The sequence below is a fragment of the Lithobates pipiens genome, unplaced genomic scaffold (genome assembly GCF_037356315.1).
Source record: "Lithobates pipiens isolate NorthernLeopardFrog02 unplaced genomic scaffold, aLitPip1_a1.2 Scaffold_22, whole genome shotgun sequence".
Classification (NCBI taxonomy): domain Eukaryota; kingdom Metazoa; phylum Chordata; class Amphibia; order Anura; family Ranidae; genus Lithobates; species Lithobates pipiens.
The window spans coordinates 253,763,987-253,779,621 of record NW_027507784.1 but is presented as its reverse complement, the minus strand read 5'-3'; the positions used below and the strand labels follow the sequence as shown (position 1 = coordinate 253,779,621).

Sequence of the window (15,635 nt, the reverse complement as noted above, 5' to 3'; positions counted from 1 at the left end):
ACATTTTTGGGACCATTGGCATTAATACAGCGATCAGTGCGATTAAAAATGCACTAATTACTGTAAAAATGTCACTGGCAGTGAAGGGGTTAAGTGTGTTTTTTTTTTTACTGTAGGGGGCGTGGCTTGGCGTGCGATGTCACTGATCGTCTTTCCCTATAACAGGGAACAGACGATCAGTGACAGCCTCACTAGGAAGCACGAGGAGAAGTTTGTTTACACTTACCTCTCCTCGTTCTTCAGCTCTGTGACCCGATCGTGGGAAACTGGCGGCGATCGGGTCCCGCGGCCACGGTCACGGAGCTCAGGACCAAGTCGCGAGTGCGCCGCCGGCAGCGCGTGCATGACCCACAGCTGGGCACTTAAAGGGAAACGTGCTTGTGCCCAGCCGTGCCATTTTTCTGACGTATATTGGCGTGAGGCGGTCCTTAAGCGGATAAGTTATGTTATGTTTATGTGCAATATTAAGGATTTTTGTGTATTTTTAGTGAAAAAAGCGATATGATGAACATTTGCACAATTATTGCTGGGCCCAAAAAAGTCATTAGCACTTTTTTTCATTCTACAGGTGATGTGCTTTTAGAAATTTGGTATTTTCAAATTCTGAAAGCTGTTAGTGAAAAATGAAAACCTCCAGATTTTTTGAGACATTTTTGTGTACGTTCGATTTTTACCATTTTGCAAAAAGGCGCAATTCAAAATGTACTAATATTTATTATTTATTTACTCCATACGGGTTAAGCTTTTATACAGTAAAACCTTGGATTGCGAGCATAATTAGTTCCAGAAACATGCTTGTAATCCAAAACACTTGTTTATCAAAGCAAATTTCCCCATAAGAAATAATGGAAACTCAGATGATTCGTTCCACAATCATTTGCATAGTCCTTTTGTTTATAGTCCATATAAAAAGATTATAGCAATGTGACCAGGTTGCGTAACCATAAAATGTCCATCCAAAAATGGAAGCCTCCACAAGGCGATTAGATGCAAAATCCATAAGGAGCTACAGAGTATAAAAAAGAAGAGAGGCGCCTATAAGTGTAGCAATATGTTGCTAAATGTTGTACCTTCATTAAATGTAACCATATTGCTACAGTTAGAGGCTTCCTCTCTTCTTTTATATCCTTTTGTGACATGACGCTACTTGTATATCAAAACGACGCTTGTGTAAGTCAAAATTTGATCAAAAATGTTGCTTGTCTTGCAAAATGCTCTCAAACAATGGTTTTACTGTATTTAGTAGGGATTTAGCAGGAATTTTGTAAAATTAGCTGTGTTTTTATCTGCCAATTAATGGTTTTAGTGTATTTTTTGCCAATATATTGGTTCGATAAATATTTGCACAAATACCATGGGGTAGCACCTTCTTCTTATTCTAGAGGTCATATGCTTTCAGAAAATATATGGTTTTGGGGGTCTTTCACAAATTCTGAAAGCTGTAAGGGAGAAATGAAAACCTTCAGATTTTTTGAGAAATTTTGGATATTTACACTTTTGCGTCTATTCAATTTTCATCATTTTGCAAAAAGGCGCAATTTAAAAATTACAAATATTTGTTATATATTAACTCAATACAGGTTAAGCTTTTATATTTAGTAGGAATTTTGTACAATTTGCTGTGTTTTTATCTGCTAATAATAGTTTTAGTGTATTTTTTGATGAACATTTGCGCAAATACCGGGGAGTCTAAAAAATCAGTTGCACCTTCTTTTATTCTATTGATTATTAGGGATGAGCCCGATGTTCGAGTTGAACGTAAGTTCAACTCGAACATTTGGTGTTCGCTGAACAGCGAACAATATGCTGTGATCGCGGCAAATTGGAAAAGCTGCCATCTATGGAACACTAACATGAAAAATTAAAAGTGCTAATTTTAAAGGCTTATATGCAGGTTCTTGTCATAAAAAGTGTTTGGGGACCTGGGTCCTGTCCCAGGGGACATGTATCAATGCAAAAATGTTTTTTAAAAACCGACGTTTTTTCGGGAGCAGTGATTTTTTTTTTTTTTAATGCTTAAAGTGAAACAATAAAAATGAAATATTCCTTTAAATATCGTGCCGGGGGGTGTCTATAGTATGCCAATAAAGTGGTGCATTTTTCCCGTGTTCAGAACAGCTCATAGCAAAATGACATTTCTAAAGGAAAAAAATCGTCATTTAAAACTGATTGCGGCTGTAATGAATTGTCGGGTCTCGGCAATCTAGATACAGATAATTGAAAAAAATTAGCATGGGATCCCCCCCCCCCCCCATCCATTACGCAGCGGCATGAACTTACTCTTCGTGGGACATTTTTATTTTTTAATAAAGGACTTGACCCAAGCTGTCGCTTGTCTCTTTTACCAATTTAACACTTTTGTTAAATGGTAGGGGTACATTTGTACCCCATTACTAATTAACACAGGGGAGAGGCTGGGATCTGGGGGTCCCCCTTGTTAAGGGGGGCTTCCAGATTCCGATAAGCCCCCTTCCCGCAAATCCCCACAACGAACGGGCAAGGGTTGTGGGGGTGATTCCCTTGACCCCATCAACATGGGTACAAGGTGCTTTGGGGGGCAACCCCACAGCCCCCTCCCCATGTTGAGGCCATGTGGCCTGGTATGGTTCAAGAGGGGGTGTACTCTCTTCCCCCCTTTTGCCTGCGGCCTGCCAGGTTGCATGCTCAGATAAGGGTCTGGTATGTATTTTGGGGGGGGGGACCCTACGCCATTTTTCTTTAAATGTTGGTGCAGGATTCCCCTTAAAATTCAGGTCTGGTATGGATTTTGGGGGGGGGGGGCTACGCCATTTAAAAAAAAAATATGGCGCAAGGTTCCCCTTAATTTCCACATCAGACCCGAAGGGCCTGGTAATGGATTGGGGAGGGGATCCTATGCTCTTTTTTTCAATGAGTTTTATCTATATTGCTGAGACCCGACAATTCTTTACAGCCATGTTTTAAATGTCAATTTTTCCTTTAGAAATCTAATTTTCCTGTGGTACTGTTCTAAACAGGAAAAATGTGCCACTTTACAGGCATACTATAGAGTCACCCCAGGCACGATATTTAAAGGAATATTTAATTTTTATTGAATAAAATGGGGGTTTGTTGGGACTTTAAATGAAGCACAATCTGTGCCTCCATCCCTGGTACATGTAAAGCAAAATGGATGAGTGCAGATGTGAATATACAAAGCAAAAAACATGTAAATAAAGTCCAAACAAATGTGCTGAATGTTCTGATCCGCAATGGGAAAAAGACTTTTGAAGCGCCATGGACCACAGACGCTCCAGGACTTTTCAGGTGCAGAAACGCCACCCCCACATGTGTCCCCACTCCCTAAATGGCGATGACCCCCGGCTTTGCAGTCTGGGGGTCACTTCAGGCTTATGTGATGGTATCCAGAGAAGCTCAGGAGTGGTGTTGTGCACATCAGATCAAAGGATTTCTTGTTGGAATTTGTCAGCAGAATCACCAGGCACCAAAAAAGGATAAAAAAATTTAACTAATAGTGAAAAGTACCGTTTGAAAAGGGATTTAATCCATATACAGATGAGTACTTACAAAATAGTTGATAAAAACAGGCATGTAAAGGGATTGCGGATGGATCCGAATGCTGCTCATGACGTGTGTTCCAGAAACCTGAAAGTGCGTTACAAGGAGCAGAAAATGACGTTGGTGCCATCGGAAATACGTCGATATGTTTCGCCAATCTAAAGGGCGTTATCAAAGACTTATCAAAGGGTGCCACAATATTCTATAAATATCTATATTCATTCGTTTTGCACAATGTTTTACCATTTTACTAATCATGTTCTATATTTTCACCAAATTATGACCAATTTGTTATGTGTGCATTCATACTATGTGTTATCAATTTATACACAATGTGCACCTCTGCAATGCATGTCATATATTTAATATTCAATAAACATGTTTTAGTTCATCTTCACCTAACCTGTCATAAACCTCATTCAAAGTCAACTCACTTTTTGCTTTCACTTTTATTGTTTTACTTTAAGCATTAAAAACAAAACAAAAAAAAACACTGCTCCCGGAAAAACTGCTGTTTAAAAAAAAAGAAATTGCATTGATAACTGTCCCCTGGGGCAGGACGCGGATCCCCAAACACTTTTTATGACAATAACTTGCATATAAGCCTTTAAAATTAGCACTATTCATGTACATGTCCCACAGACTTTAACGGTGTTCGTGTGCTCTGCCAAATTTTTTGCCTGTTTGCATGTTCTGCTGCGAACCGAACAGGAGGGTGTTCGGCTCATCCCTACTGATCATGTGCTTTCATAAAATATATGGCTTGGGGAGTCTTTCACAAATTCTGAAAACTGTAAGTGAAAAACAAAAAGCAAAAGAAAAATTGCAAAAATGATCTGGCCACCTGACTGTACAAAATGGAGCACAGTGCCTGGCAGCAAATGGGTTAAGGCCGTGGAAAGTTGAGAACATTTTTCTTGTGGTAGACTATTACATTTGGGATCACTTTGTGATTTTTCAGAGAAAAGTAGAGCACACAGTTCCTCAGCTTTTTTTCTGAAATTATGTCTGAATTTACAGATTGTATGGCAGTGTGCCGAAATGCATGTGATTTTGTATTTTTACCATTTATTTTTACATTTCATATGGACATAGAGTTGCCAGCCCTTCTCCCTTCTAGTATGGCTTATATCATTAATTCAGCAGCTGCATGCCAAACAGGGTGACATAATAGGATGAACAAATAAACTGTTTAATTTTAAAGCATCTACCCTTATTTCTAGAGTTTATTCTCTCTATGATATAAAATCACATGCACCACAGCTGAACTTCCCAGATTTAAAGGGCCCATAAGTCTTTTAAAATCTGTGGATGGATACAGTGGAAGAGAGGATGTTTTTAACTTTTTGGGTGCAAACATATTTGTGACACAATTAGGCTTACAGAACAACCTTACACAGGTCAAATATTATTTAGAAGGGGGTCCCTTTTAGAAATACCCCAATGTTTATCTAGCTTACCATAGGGATGACTTTTGTTTTATACTGTGTGCACAATCTGATATTGTTCTGATCATGAGGAATCTTTCTTGGCAGATCCAGAAAAATATTTGTTAGGCAGTTTATAAAATGAATTCCATGTAGTCTTTCTCTTTAAAGCCCAACTCTGGGAAATTTAAAAGTTCTCCCTTGCACTTGGACTGTGTTCACAATGCAGGAGCTAACTGCTCCCCTGGCAAACTACACTTCCCTGCATGAGTGAACTGCCTTTGATTATTTATTTATTACAGGTACTTATATAGTGCTATCAATTTATGTAGCTCTTTATATATATATATATATATATATATATTGCACATTCACTTCAGTCCCTGCCCTCAAAGAGCTTACATTCTAAGGTCCCGAACTCTCATCTCTCATACATACACATACTAGGGCCAATTTACCAGTAGACAGGAGCCAATTAAATTACCAGCATATCTTTGGCGTGTGGGAGGAAACCGGAGTACCTGGAAGAAACTCACACAGCAACATGGAGAACGTGCAAACTCCAGGCAGGTAGTGCTGTTGTTGGGATTTAAATCAGCAACCCTACTGCTGTCAGGAAGAAGTGCTAACCACTTAGCCACAGTGTTGCCCCATATAAATGAGTAGTTATCCCTTTCAGTGCAGGTGCAATCCTACTGCAAGATAGGATTTTTAATTTTCCAGAGTTCAGCTTGCATTTGTTACTGCAATCCAAACTTGGTGGAAAGTGGTTTACATGGCTTGAAAATTGCCATATGCCCAGCTTAATATACACAATGGATGTTCTCAATTGAATCATATGTTGTAATCTTCTTTGGTTTTCATGGAAGAGGGAGATCTTTTGGCAGAATTCTATTGTTCCATTATATTAATACAATTGAATGAGCTGTATATCCCTGTTGTCCCTGCACTTTGCATGCAAAAGATAAGGAGGCATCTGTATCTAAACTGAAGCATAACCATACTATTTTAAACTATTACATTGTTTCTGGATTAAGATCTCTTTTCAGAAGATCCTACTAAAAATCCATTTGGGAACTCTAACTAAGTTCAAGCCCTGATGAAGGGGCATTTTCTGGCCTCTGAAAGGCGTTGGATATTGCTTCGCTATTGATTGATCTGTCACTCCAGCTCCCTATTTTTAACAGAGCAAACATTGACTGTTGATTGTGTTGTGTATTTAGGAATAATGTAGCTCAGTGTTGATTGGTGGAGAGGAATAAGGTAAAATGCAGTATGTTCAATAGTATTATTTTTCTTTTTTTCTATCAAAATGCCACTTTAAAACCCCTGCCGTGCAGTTCCAGGTCTGCCCCTATGCCAGTTCAGCCATGTATAGATTTTTAATACCAGAGGAGTGACCTACAGAACCTGAAATGCAGAAAATGTACAAATATAAATGGCCCTAAAATGCAACATATTCCCCTTTCCCTTTACGCCAAGTGTAATATGTGTACATTACAGAGTGGCAAAGTAGACAGATGAAGTTTAAAAAATAACTTTACTGCTTGTGTTTGTTCCCTAGTCTGCTGAAGCCCTCAGGCAGCTGTATATGGACTTTCCCTATCTGTATAACCACAGCATCGTCTGTTCTTTTGAGCCAAGTGTTATCTATAAAGTGAGTATAAACCTGCAATAAATGCTTGGGTTTTATGAAGAATTACATTTATTTAGTATGTACTGTTTATTAATTTTTGATTTGTCATTGTAGGGATTATTTAAATGTTTATCACAAGCCCCTGGATGCATTGTCTTCATGTTGTATGGGATTCCATTCATTATTCACGGTTAGGATGTAGTTTCAATAAACTCCTTATGTACAGTCAGATACCCTATGATTGATATTTACATACAAACATGTTTGTGTTTCCACCTGCTTTCAGCAGGGTAATAGGTAAACTTTAATTTTGTTTTCAAATTAGGATACTGTCCCAAATTTTGTGGGTAAAAACAAGAGTCCCCACTACCCATTGTTTGGTCTTACCCTATGTGATATATGAAATGTTCTCATTCATTAGCACAGATTAATCAAATGTGATCTCTGCTTTATTTTCAGATGAGGCAAGCAGACATAAATGTAGTCACTGCTCTAAGCCACAGGCCATGGAGCCTCAGCCATTTAGGGGATGGGAAACCTCGTTTTGACTCCATGTGGAAACATTATTTCTATGTATCAATGGATGTTCTACTGGACTGGGCATTGCACCACATTCTGTGGAACTTTTGCGGCATATCTGCTTTTCTGATGCAGAAGAATTACATCTCAAAGTAAGTTTATTTAAGTTGTGGTAGAGGCCAGCATATCTTGCTGACATCTAGACTCATTCCTGGACCTAAACCTACAGGTTTTTAAAAATATGCTGTCCACACATAATCAGATTGTCACTGTTGATTTTAAAACCATTGCTGGTAAAATGACAGCTGCATTCTGGTTGGTATGTGCAGACAAAAACAGACACTTGTATTCTGTCAGATTTTTACACAGCAGTTATGTCACTTTGGCTATAGCAACCACAGAATGTGCAAGAAAAATTTCCTTGTACAGGTGTATTCAAAGTGAACACAGCTTTACCTTGTTCGCGACCATTTAATATGCAAAGTAAACATACACTTGCAAAGTCAACATTTCATTTTGCTAAGGGAACGGCCTCTGCTCTTTTAGGCTATCAACCCCATGAAATCAAACAGGTATGTGAATAAGATGCCTTCCATTTCCTTGATCCTTGGCTGCAGTTTATGTGCAGATACAGACATCCTGTATGTGAACATTGAAATGTTTACAATGACTTGGGCATCTAAAGACCCAGAATGTCTCCCCTGTGCTCCAGTAAATGTAATGCAATGCAGATCGCATTGCATTACATTCTTTCCTGGCATTCATGCTGGCCAGGCAAACTGTCAGAGAGACCTGGAAGTGATGTCAAACACATCTCTTAGTTGCTAACAAGAAGGGGAGAAGAGCAGACGTGTTTGTTCAGCTCCCTCCACTCTACCTGGGAAGCGGAGCCTAGGATATATGTCTGGAACACTCATGAGGGGGGTCGCTGTTATAGGGGAGTGTGAAAGTAATCTGGAGGTGCCAGACAACTTTTATTTGACAGGCAGCAGTCTGCTTGACAGATTTATAACACAATCCTGGTGGCTGCAGCCACTGCTAATGTGTTTAAAACCCTGCTGTCAGATCCATACGACGTACGGACATGGCAGCAAAAGGGTTAAGGAAAGCTCTTGTGTTTTTAAAAGTAGAGCTAAAGACAAGACCCAACCTGTTTTAAACAATTTAAAGTATCTCCTTGAACCAGTTCCTCTCAAAGACTATTCTCTAGAAGACTAATTCCCGAGATTCATTACACGGCATATAAAAAGTGACAGGACAGTTTTAATCAGGAATAATAGGCCAACACATATTAAAGAGAAGGATCCTGTAAGGATACAGCAATATAAAACTATCCAGCAGCAGAACAGTGATATGCCTAACTATTGTGTCCAACTTTTATTTCCCAAATCATCTTCCAGGACAGCACATGAGCGAGATTTCTGTCAGCCTAAAAACAGGAAACACATCTTCCACAATTAAATTTTAAATCCATAAGAATTATATTAAAAAACAGCAATAAATCAGACACAGAACAGTTTGGAAGATCACATACATATCAGGCATACGTTTTCAACCCTTGGTATATAGCATTAAATCACAAACACTCATTACAACCGCATACTATTTAGCTAAAACACAAGACTAATCAAATAGTGGATTTCTACGAAAGAGGATGATCCCAGGTGTCCTAAGTGATTGAATAAAGATAAAAAATAAATAAATACAATTTCTTTAACAAAAAGTTGTCACTAATTGATATATTGCTCACACATGCCATGGTTATATGTAGAATTGCACCCCAAAATACATTTTGCTGCTTCTGAGTACGGGTATCCCACATGTGTGGGACTTTTTGGGAGCCTATCCACGTACAGGGCCCCAAAAGACAAGCACCGCCTTCAGGATTTCTAATGGAGTACATTTTTGATTTCACTCCTCACTACCTATCACAGTTTTGAAGGCCATAAAATGCCAAGATGGCACAAACCCCCCCCCCCCCCCAAATGACCCCATTTTGGAAAGTAGACACCCCAAGATATTTGCTGAGAGGCATGGTGAGCATTTTGCAGCTCTCATTTGTTTTTGAAAATGAAGAAAGAAAATAATTTTTTCTTTTTTTTTCTTTTTTCAATTTTCAAAACTTTGTAGCAAAAAGCGAGGTCTGCAAAATATTCACCATACCTCTCAGCAAATAGCTTGGGTGTATACTTTCCAAAATGGGGTCATTTGGGGGGGGGGGTTTGTGCCATCTGGGCATTACGTGGCAGTGAGGAGTGAAATAAAAAATGGTAAAACACGGTCGGACTTTCCGACCAGACGCAATCATTTCATTGGATATTCCGATCGTGTGTGAGCTTTAGCAGATTTTTTTTTTTTTTAAAATTCTGACATACCTAGAAATAGAACATGTTTTAAATCTTTCCAATGGAATCAGTTCCTATCAGGAAAACAATTCTGACGGACCAAAAACGATGCAAGGGCAGCTATTGGCTACTGCCTATTGAACTTCTTTTTCTAGTCCCATCGTACGTATTGTACATCACCACGTTCTAAACGATCGGACTTTTGGTGTGATCGTGTGTAGGCAAGTCCGTTTCAGCAGAACTCCATCGGGAAAAACAGTCAGACTTTATTCTGATGGAAAAACCGGTGTGTGTGTACGCGGCATTAGAGAGCCTGAAGGCGGTGCTTGGCTTTCAGGGTCCCGTACGCGGCTAGACTCCCAAAAAGTCCCACACATGTGTTACCCCCGTACTCAGGAGAAGCAACAGAATGTATTTTGTGGTGTAATTTCACGTATGTCCATGGCATGTTTGAGCAACATATCATTTAGTGACAACTTTGTGCAAAAAAAAAATTGTCTTTTTCTCACAACTTGTGTCACAATATAAAATATTTAATGGACTCGACATGCCTCTCAGCAAATAGCTTGAGTGTCTACTTTCCAAAATGGGGTCATTTGGGGGGGGGGTTGAACTGTAACTGTCCTGGCATTTCATGCATAACATTTAGAAGCTAATGTCACACATCACCCACTCTTCTAACCCTTTCTGACACTTTTTGTTTACATGAAAAAATTTACTATATTGCCCAAATGTTTGATGAAATAAAAAAGATGATCTTAGGCCGAATACATGGATACCAAACAAGACATGCTTTAAAATTGCACACAAACATGCAGTGGCAAAAACTAGATACATTTTAAAAGCCTTTACAGGTTACCACTTTAGATTTATCGAGGTCTATTGCTAAAATTACTGACCTCAATCTGACCTTCACAGTGATACCTCACATGCATGGTTAATTTTTTTATATAATTTTTGTTGTTATCTCAGGGAATGTAAATATTCCCTATGATTGCAATAGGTAATGACAGGTACTTTTTTTTTTTTTTTTATTGGGTTCTATTAGACCCTAGATCTCTCCGCTGCCCTCAAAACATCTGACCACACCAAGATCGGTGTGATTAAATGCTTTCCAAATTTCCCAATGGTGCTGTTTTCATCCAGCGAAATCATGTCATTCTTGCAGCTTACAGTTTCTTAGGCCATGATTGGAGCCGTTTTGGTCTCTGATCAGCTCTATGGTCAGCTGGCGGAACCACCGGCTGCATTCTCAGGTTCCCTGTTGGGACAGAAGAGAGAGAGAAAACCTTGGAAGACGATGGAAGGGAGGGGGGACATTCCATCCCAATGCTTATAAAAGCATTCTAGAGGCTAATTAGCCGCTAGGATTGCTTTTACATGAAAGCCGACCGCTGGCTGAAAAGAATGATACCAAGATGTTACTTAAACCCGCAGGCATCATTCTGGTATAACCACTCAAAGTTCAGCAACATACCAGTACGTTGCTGGTCCTTGTTGGGCATATATTGTAATCTTTTTTTTTTTTTCATGCAGCCTGTGGGCTGAACAAAAAAAAGAGATTGATTGGTGGGTATGCCCACTATTAGAATACCTCCCTTCATCCACCCACTTCTAATGATGGGCATACATGCACCATTTTGTTTTTAACTGTGGTCATGAAATCACCTCCTACAGCACTGGAGTCACGTCTTTATGTATCGTCGGAGCAAACGCTGTTGCTGTTAAGATAACTAAATCAGTGCTGCAGCTGGATGGCCTAAAAATATAGGCCAAAGCATGAGGGCATCGGCCCCAAAAGTTAGGAGCAAATCACTCCTCCATCCCTGCTGCCCCCATGCTTCGGCATATATGCTCTTTTTTTTTTTTTTTTTTAACCTGTGGTTATGAAATCACCTCCGACAGCGCTGGAGTCACGGCTTTATGTATCGTGGGAGTAAACGTTGTTGCTGTCAAGCTAAATCTGCGCTGCAACTGAATGGTGTACCTGCTAAGCAAATGATGGTTAACAAAGTAACATTACAGTATAACAGTATAACACTATTTTTTTTGTATTTGCTTTGCAGATATGGTATATACCTGCAAAGCAAATACAAAAAAAATTGTAAAAAAAGAAAACATTTTTTTATGCAATCTGGGCTTAAAATATATATATGCCGAAGCATGGGGGCATCCGCACGCAAAAGTTAGGAGCAAATCGCTCCTTTACCCCTGCTGCCCCCATGCTTCGGCATATATGCTCTTTTTTAATTTTTTAACTGTAATGGTGAAATCACCTCCTACAGCGCTGGAGTCACAGCTTTATGTATCGTGGAAGCAAATGCTGTTGCTGTCAAGATAAATAAATCCACACTGCAGCTTAATGGCGTCCCTGAAAACAAAAAAATGGTTAACAATAAAACACAGTAAGTCGTAAAGTATAAAAAAATTACATACCTGAAAAGCAAACATGATAAAACATAATTACAATAAAACATTGCAGAATAGAATACAGTAAAGAAGAGCAGAACAGTAGAAAGGAAAGAGAGAGAGAGAGAGAGAGAACAATAAAATGAGAACTATTTTATTTGAAATTTTTAAATATTTTTTTGTGTTTATTTTTTTTTATTTACACTTTTTTTTTTTTACACCTTTTTTTTTTTGTAACTGTAACGGTTCCAGGTTCGGGTCTCTCAAAATGCGATGGCATCTTGGAAGACCCTGTGAAAGTGTGGCTAGTCTGTGCAGTGCTGTATCCTACGCTAATACTCAACTGTATGGTAGTGTTCCAAACATTCACCAATGAAAAGACCAGGATTGTCAGGACAGGAGGGACAATAATAGTGGGTGTCACGCATATATCCGCGATTGCTGCAGACACAACTTCTTCTTTGGGGGGCTCATTGGGTAGGGGTACTTGGGAGGACATACAGAAAATGCCTCTCATGCAGCCGACTTACTGCATTTGGATTGGGAAGGTGAGGTAGAGCACCGTCTGGAAATAGAAGGGCGCTGAAGATCTCTTCCTGGAATTTAAGGAAGTATCCAGTCCATCCTGAAGCTCTGTATAGCACATGAGCGTTCAGAAAAGCCAATTGAAATAAACAGACACGGGCAACTAGGTATGGCGCCAACAACTGATCGTTGAGGTCCACCCCTCCCATATTAAGGTTATATTCGTGGACAAAAAGGGGTTTCTCCACAACACCAGTCGCTGTAGGAATTTGGACCGTCGTGTCTGCATGAAGAGAGGTAAGGATGAAAACATTATTATCCCTCAACTTAACAGCAAGAAAATTATTATACTTGAAGTAGGCTCTCTCCCCCAGCCTAAGACGGGAATCTTCAAGCCGTTGGGGAAAGCCCTGTCGATTAAGTCGCACGGTGCCATATGCTCCAATCTGATGATCAAACAAGTGACTAAAAAGTGGCACGCTCGTGTAATTGTCCACTTACAAGTGGTACCCCTTTCCAAATAAGGGTGACATCAAGTCCCACACAATCTTGCCAGCACTCCCTATGTAATCTGGGAAGTTCATGGCTCTACATGACTATCTTTTCCCTTGTAAACCATAAATCTACATGTATAGCCTGTGGCCCTGTCCCAGAGCTTATACATCTTGACCCCGTATCTGGCACGCTTGCTGGGAAGATACTGTTTGAAAGACAAGCAGCCAGAAAACGTAATCAGGGACTCATCAATGCAGAAAACTTGATGAACAGTAAACAAGTCTGCAAAACGTTGGTTGAAGTGGTGTACGAGGGGCCGAATTTTGTAGTGCCGATCGTATCCAGGGTCTCCACAAAGACAACAGAGTTCATTGTTGTTCAAATGCATGAACCGCAAGATCTGCCCATGTCGTGCCTTGGTCATGGAGGCAGAGAACAAGGGCATATGGTGAATTGGGTCAGTGGACCAATATGACCGCAACTCACTAGTGTACCTTAGATTTGCCATTTTGAAATTTATTGCTACACTAGTGAGACTCACAGATAAAAAAACTCCTGACTGTTAGTGACTGATTCAAACGCAACCAAAAAAACTGGTAGCGAACGGAGGGATCATGCCTGACTCTGCAAATGCTGCAGTTATGTGTGTTGTGTTTTGTAAGTAACAGTGACTGATCAATGCAGGGCTGGACGGAGGGGCAAAACGCATGTGTTAGCCGATATCTGGGCTGATCCCACTAACACTGTTTTTGGGAACCCTAAACTGCTGGGGACGCTAGTATAGATCTGATCAGATCTTGATCCGTTCAGATACTATACCACTAAGGGAGGTGTATGCTGTGTGCGTGGGTGTTAGCGGTACTGGCACTAACCTGATGCTGCCAGGGGAGTCACAGACCCTATCTGACCCTAAAACCTGATATCACCCGCCAGGTGATCAGGGGGTTAAACCTTTATTAGGTAATAAACGGCAGGTACCCTGACGCTATAAAAAACTAACTAACCAGCATCACCGTAACAGTTATACAGTGATCACTGGTGAAAGGGTTAACTAGGGGCAATCAGGGGGTTAAAACCTTTATTAGGTAGTATATGGGGGTACCTAACGCTATGAAAAGATGACGGTGAACCTAAATACTTACCTGGCTACCTAGCATCACCTGTGACACTAATACGGCGATCAGAAAAAAGATTACTTAGTGACACTGGCGATGGAGGTTAACTGGGGGTGATCAAAGGGGTTAAACCTTTATTAGTAGGGGGTACCCTAGACCTAAAGGGGCCTATCACCAACTGCCCTACCACTTATAACAGTCACAAATGACACCAATGCAGTAATCTGTAAAAATGTTTTAAAAAACTGCTGTTGATGTCACTGTGACCGGGGAGAGGGGGGGGGTGATTGGGGGGTGATTTGTGTGCCTGCTGTTCTACTGTTAGTGTAGTTTTGGTGCAAACTTACTTGATGTCTTCTCTCCTCAGAAGCCTGGAACAAAAAGGCTTCATGAGGAGCGATGACATCACTTCCTCTGCTTCTGTTTACATTACAGAAGTAGAGGAAGCTTCTCATTTGCCAGGAGCGATCGCGAGGGGGTGGCCATGAGTCAGTGGCCTCCCCCTCAGCACGGATAGCTCCTGGAGCAATGCCGACTGGCGCCCCCCGCCCGCAGGAGGGGAGTAATGTACCCATGCTTTACTCTGCCTGCCCGTGCCATTCTGCCGCAGTATATCTGCGTGAGGCAGTCGGCAAGTGGTTAATAGTTCCCATCACATCCTTCCAATAGATATGCAATTTTGGGCACCGCCATAACATATGGATCAGATCACAGTGGTCTCTCATGCATCTTGTACAGGCAGGAACGTTTCGCACACCCATTCTCGTCAGTCTAGCTGGTGTGTAATGGACACGCAAGAGTAAATATATCAGGGACAGCCTTTGAGCCACATTTAGGGAACACCGGGGAACCGCGGCAAGTGCCTCCTCCTCAAACGCTGCAATGTAATTTTCCCACTTGGATACGACCTCTGTAATACCATCAGGAAGGAATTTATTGAGCAGCATGAAATAGTTGCACAACATAGAGCCTTTGTATGATGTTACTTCCCTCATATAGTTGAAAATGAGTGTTGGACTCTGAGTCCACGTGTCGATTCCCAGTTGGGCCTTGAATGCATGTTGGAGTTGGAAATAATAAAACAGCATAGAGGCAGGGAGTTTAAATTCCATCTGTAAAGTATGGAATAAGTGTAATTTGCCATCCCTAAATGTTTGGGTCATATGAGTAATCCCATATTGTTGCCATCTCGTGCCATATTGTTATTTCTCCAACTCCAAGTACCTCTTGTTATCCCATATGGGGCTAAACCTGGTGAATCCCTCCACTGGTAATGCCCTAACTTTGTTCCACACTTACTGCATCAAGTTGTACGTTGGAAATTGCTTGTTAGATTTAGAAAACTGTAATGCTTCCAGGCCCTCCTCTTCCTCTCCCCCGGTGGCAACCCAGAGAAGGTGTGGCGCAGGGTCCAACAAGTTCAACAACAGTTTATCCGACCTACCACTGACAGTTTCAATCTAGACCACACCTTCACCCGATCCCTGTATTTAGCAAAGGGGTCAGATTCAAGGTGGTATACTCTAGTGGGTTAGGTTTAACCTGTATACCCAGATATATAAATTCCGTGGACACAGGTATATCTAGCAGAGTAGACAGTTGTGGGTCAGGTTTCCTATCTAATAGC

The 15,635-nt window shown here is 40.6% G+C and overlaps 1 protein-coding gene across 1 annotated transcript in view; it reads left to right on the top strand.

Annotated features, from left to right (window-relative positions):
- GDE1 (glycerophosphodiester phosphodiesterase 1) overlaps positions 1-15,635 on the top strand; it is a 66,027-nt gene that overhangs the window by 25,213 nt on the left and 25,179 nt on the right. The window contains exons 4-5 of the mRNA XM_077448953.1: positions 6,529-6,621; positions 7,060-7,271. Of these exons, the coding sequence (XP_077305079.1) occupies positions 6,529-6,621; positions 7,060-7,271 (305 nt within the window). The remainder of the gene's footprint in view (positions 1-6,528; positions 6,622-7,059; positions 7,272-15,635) is intronic.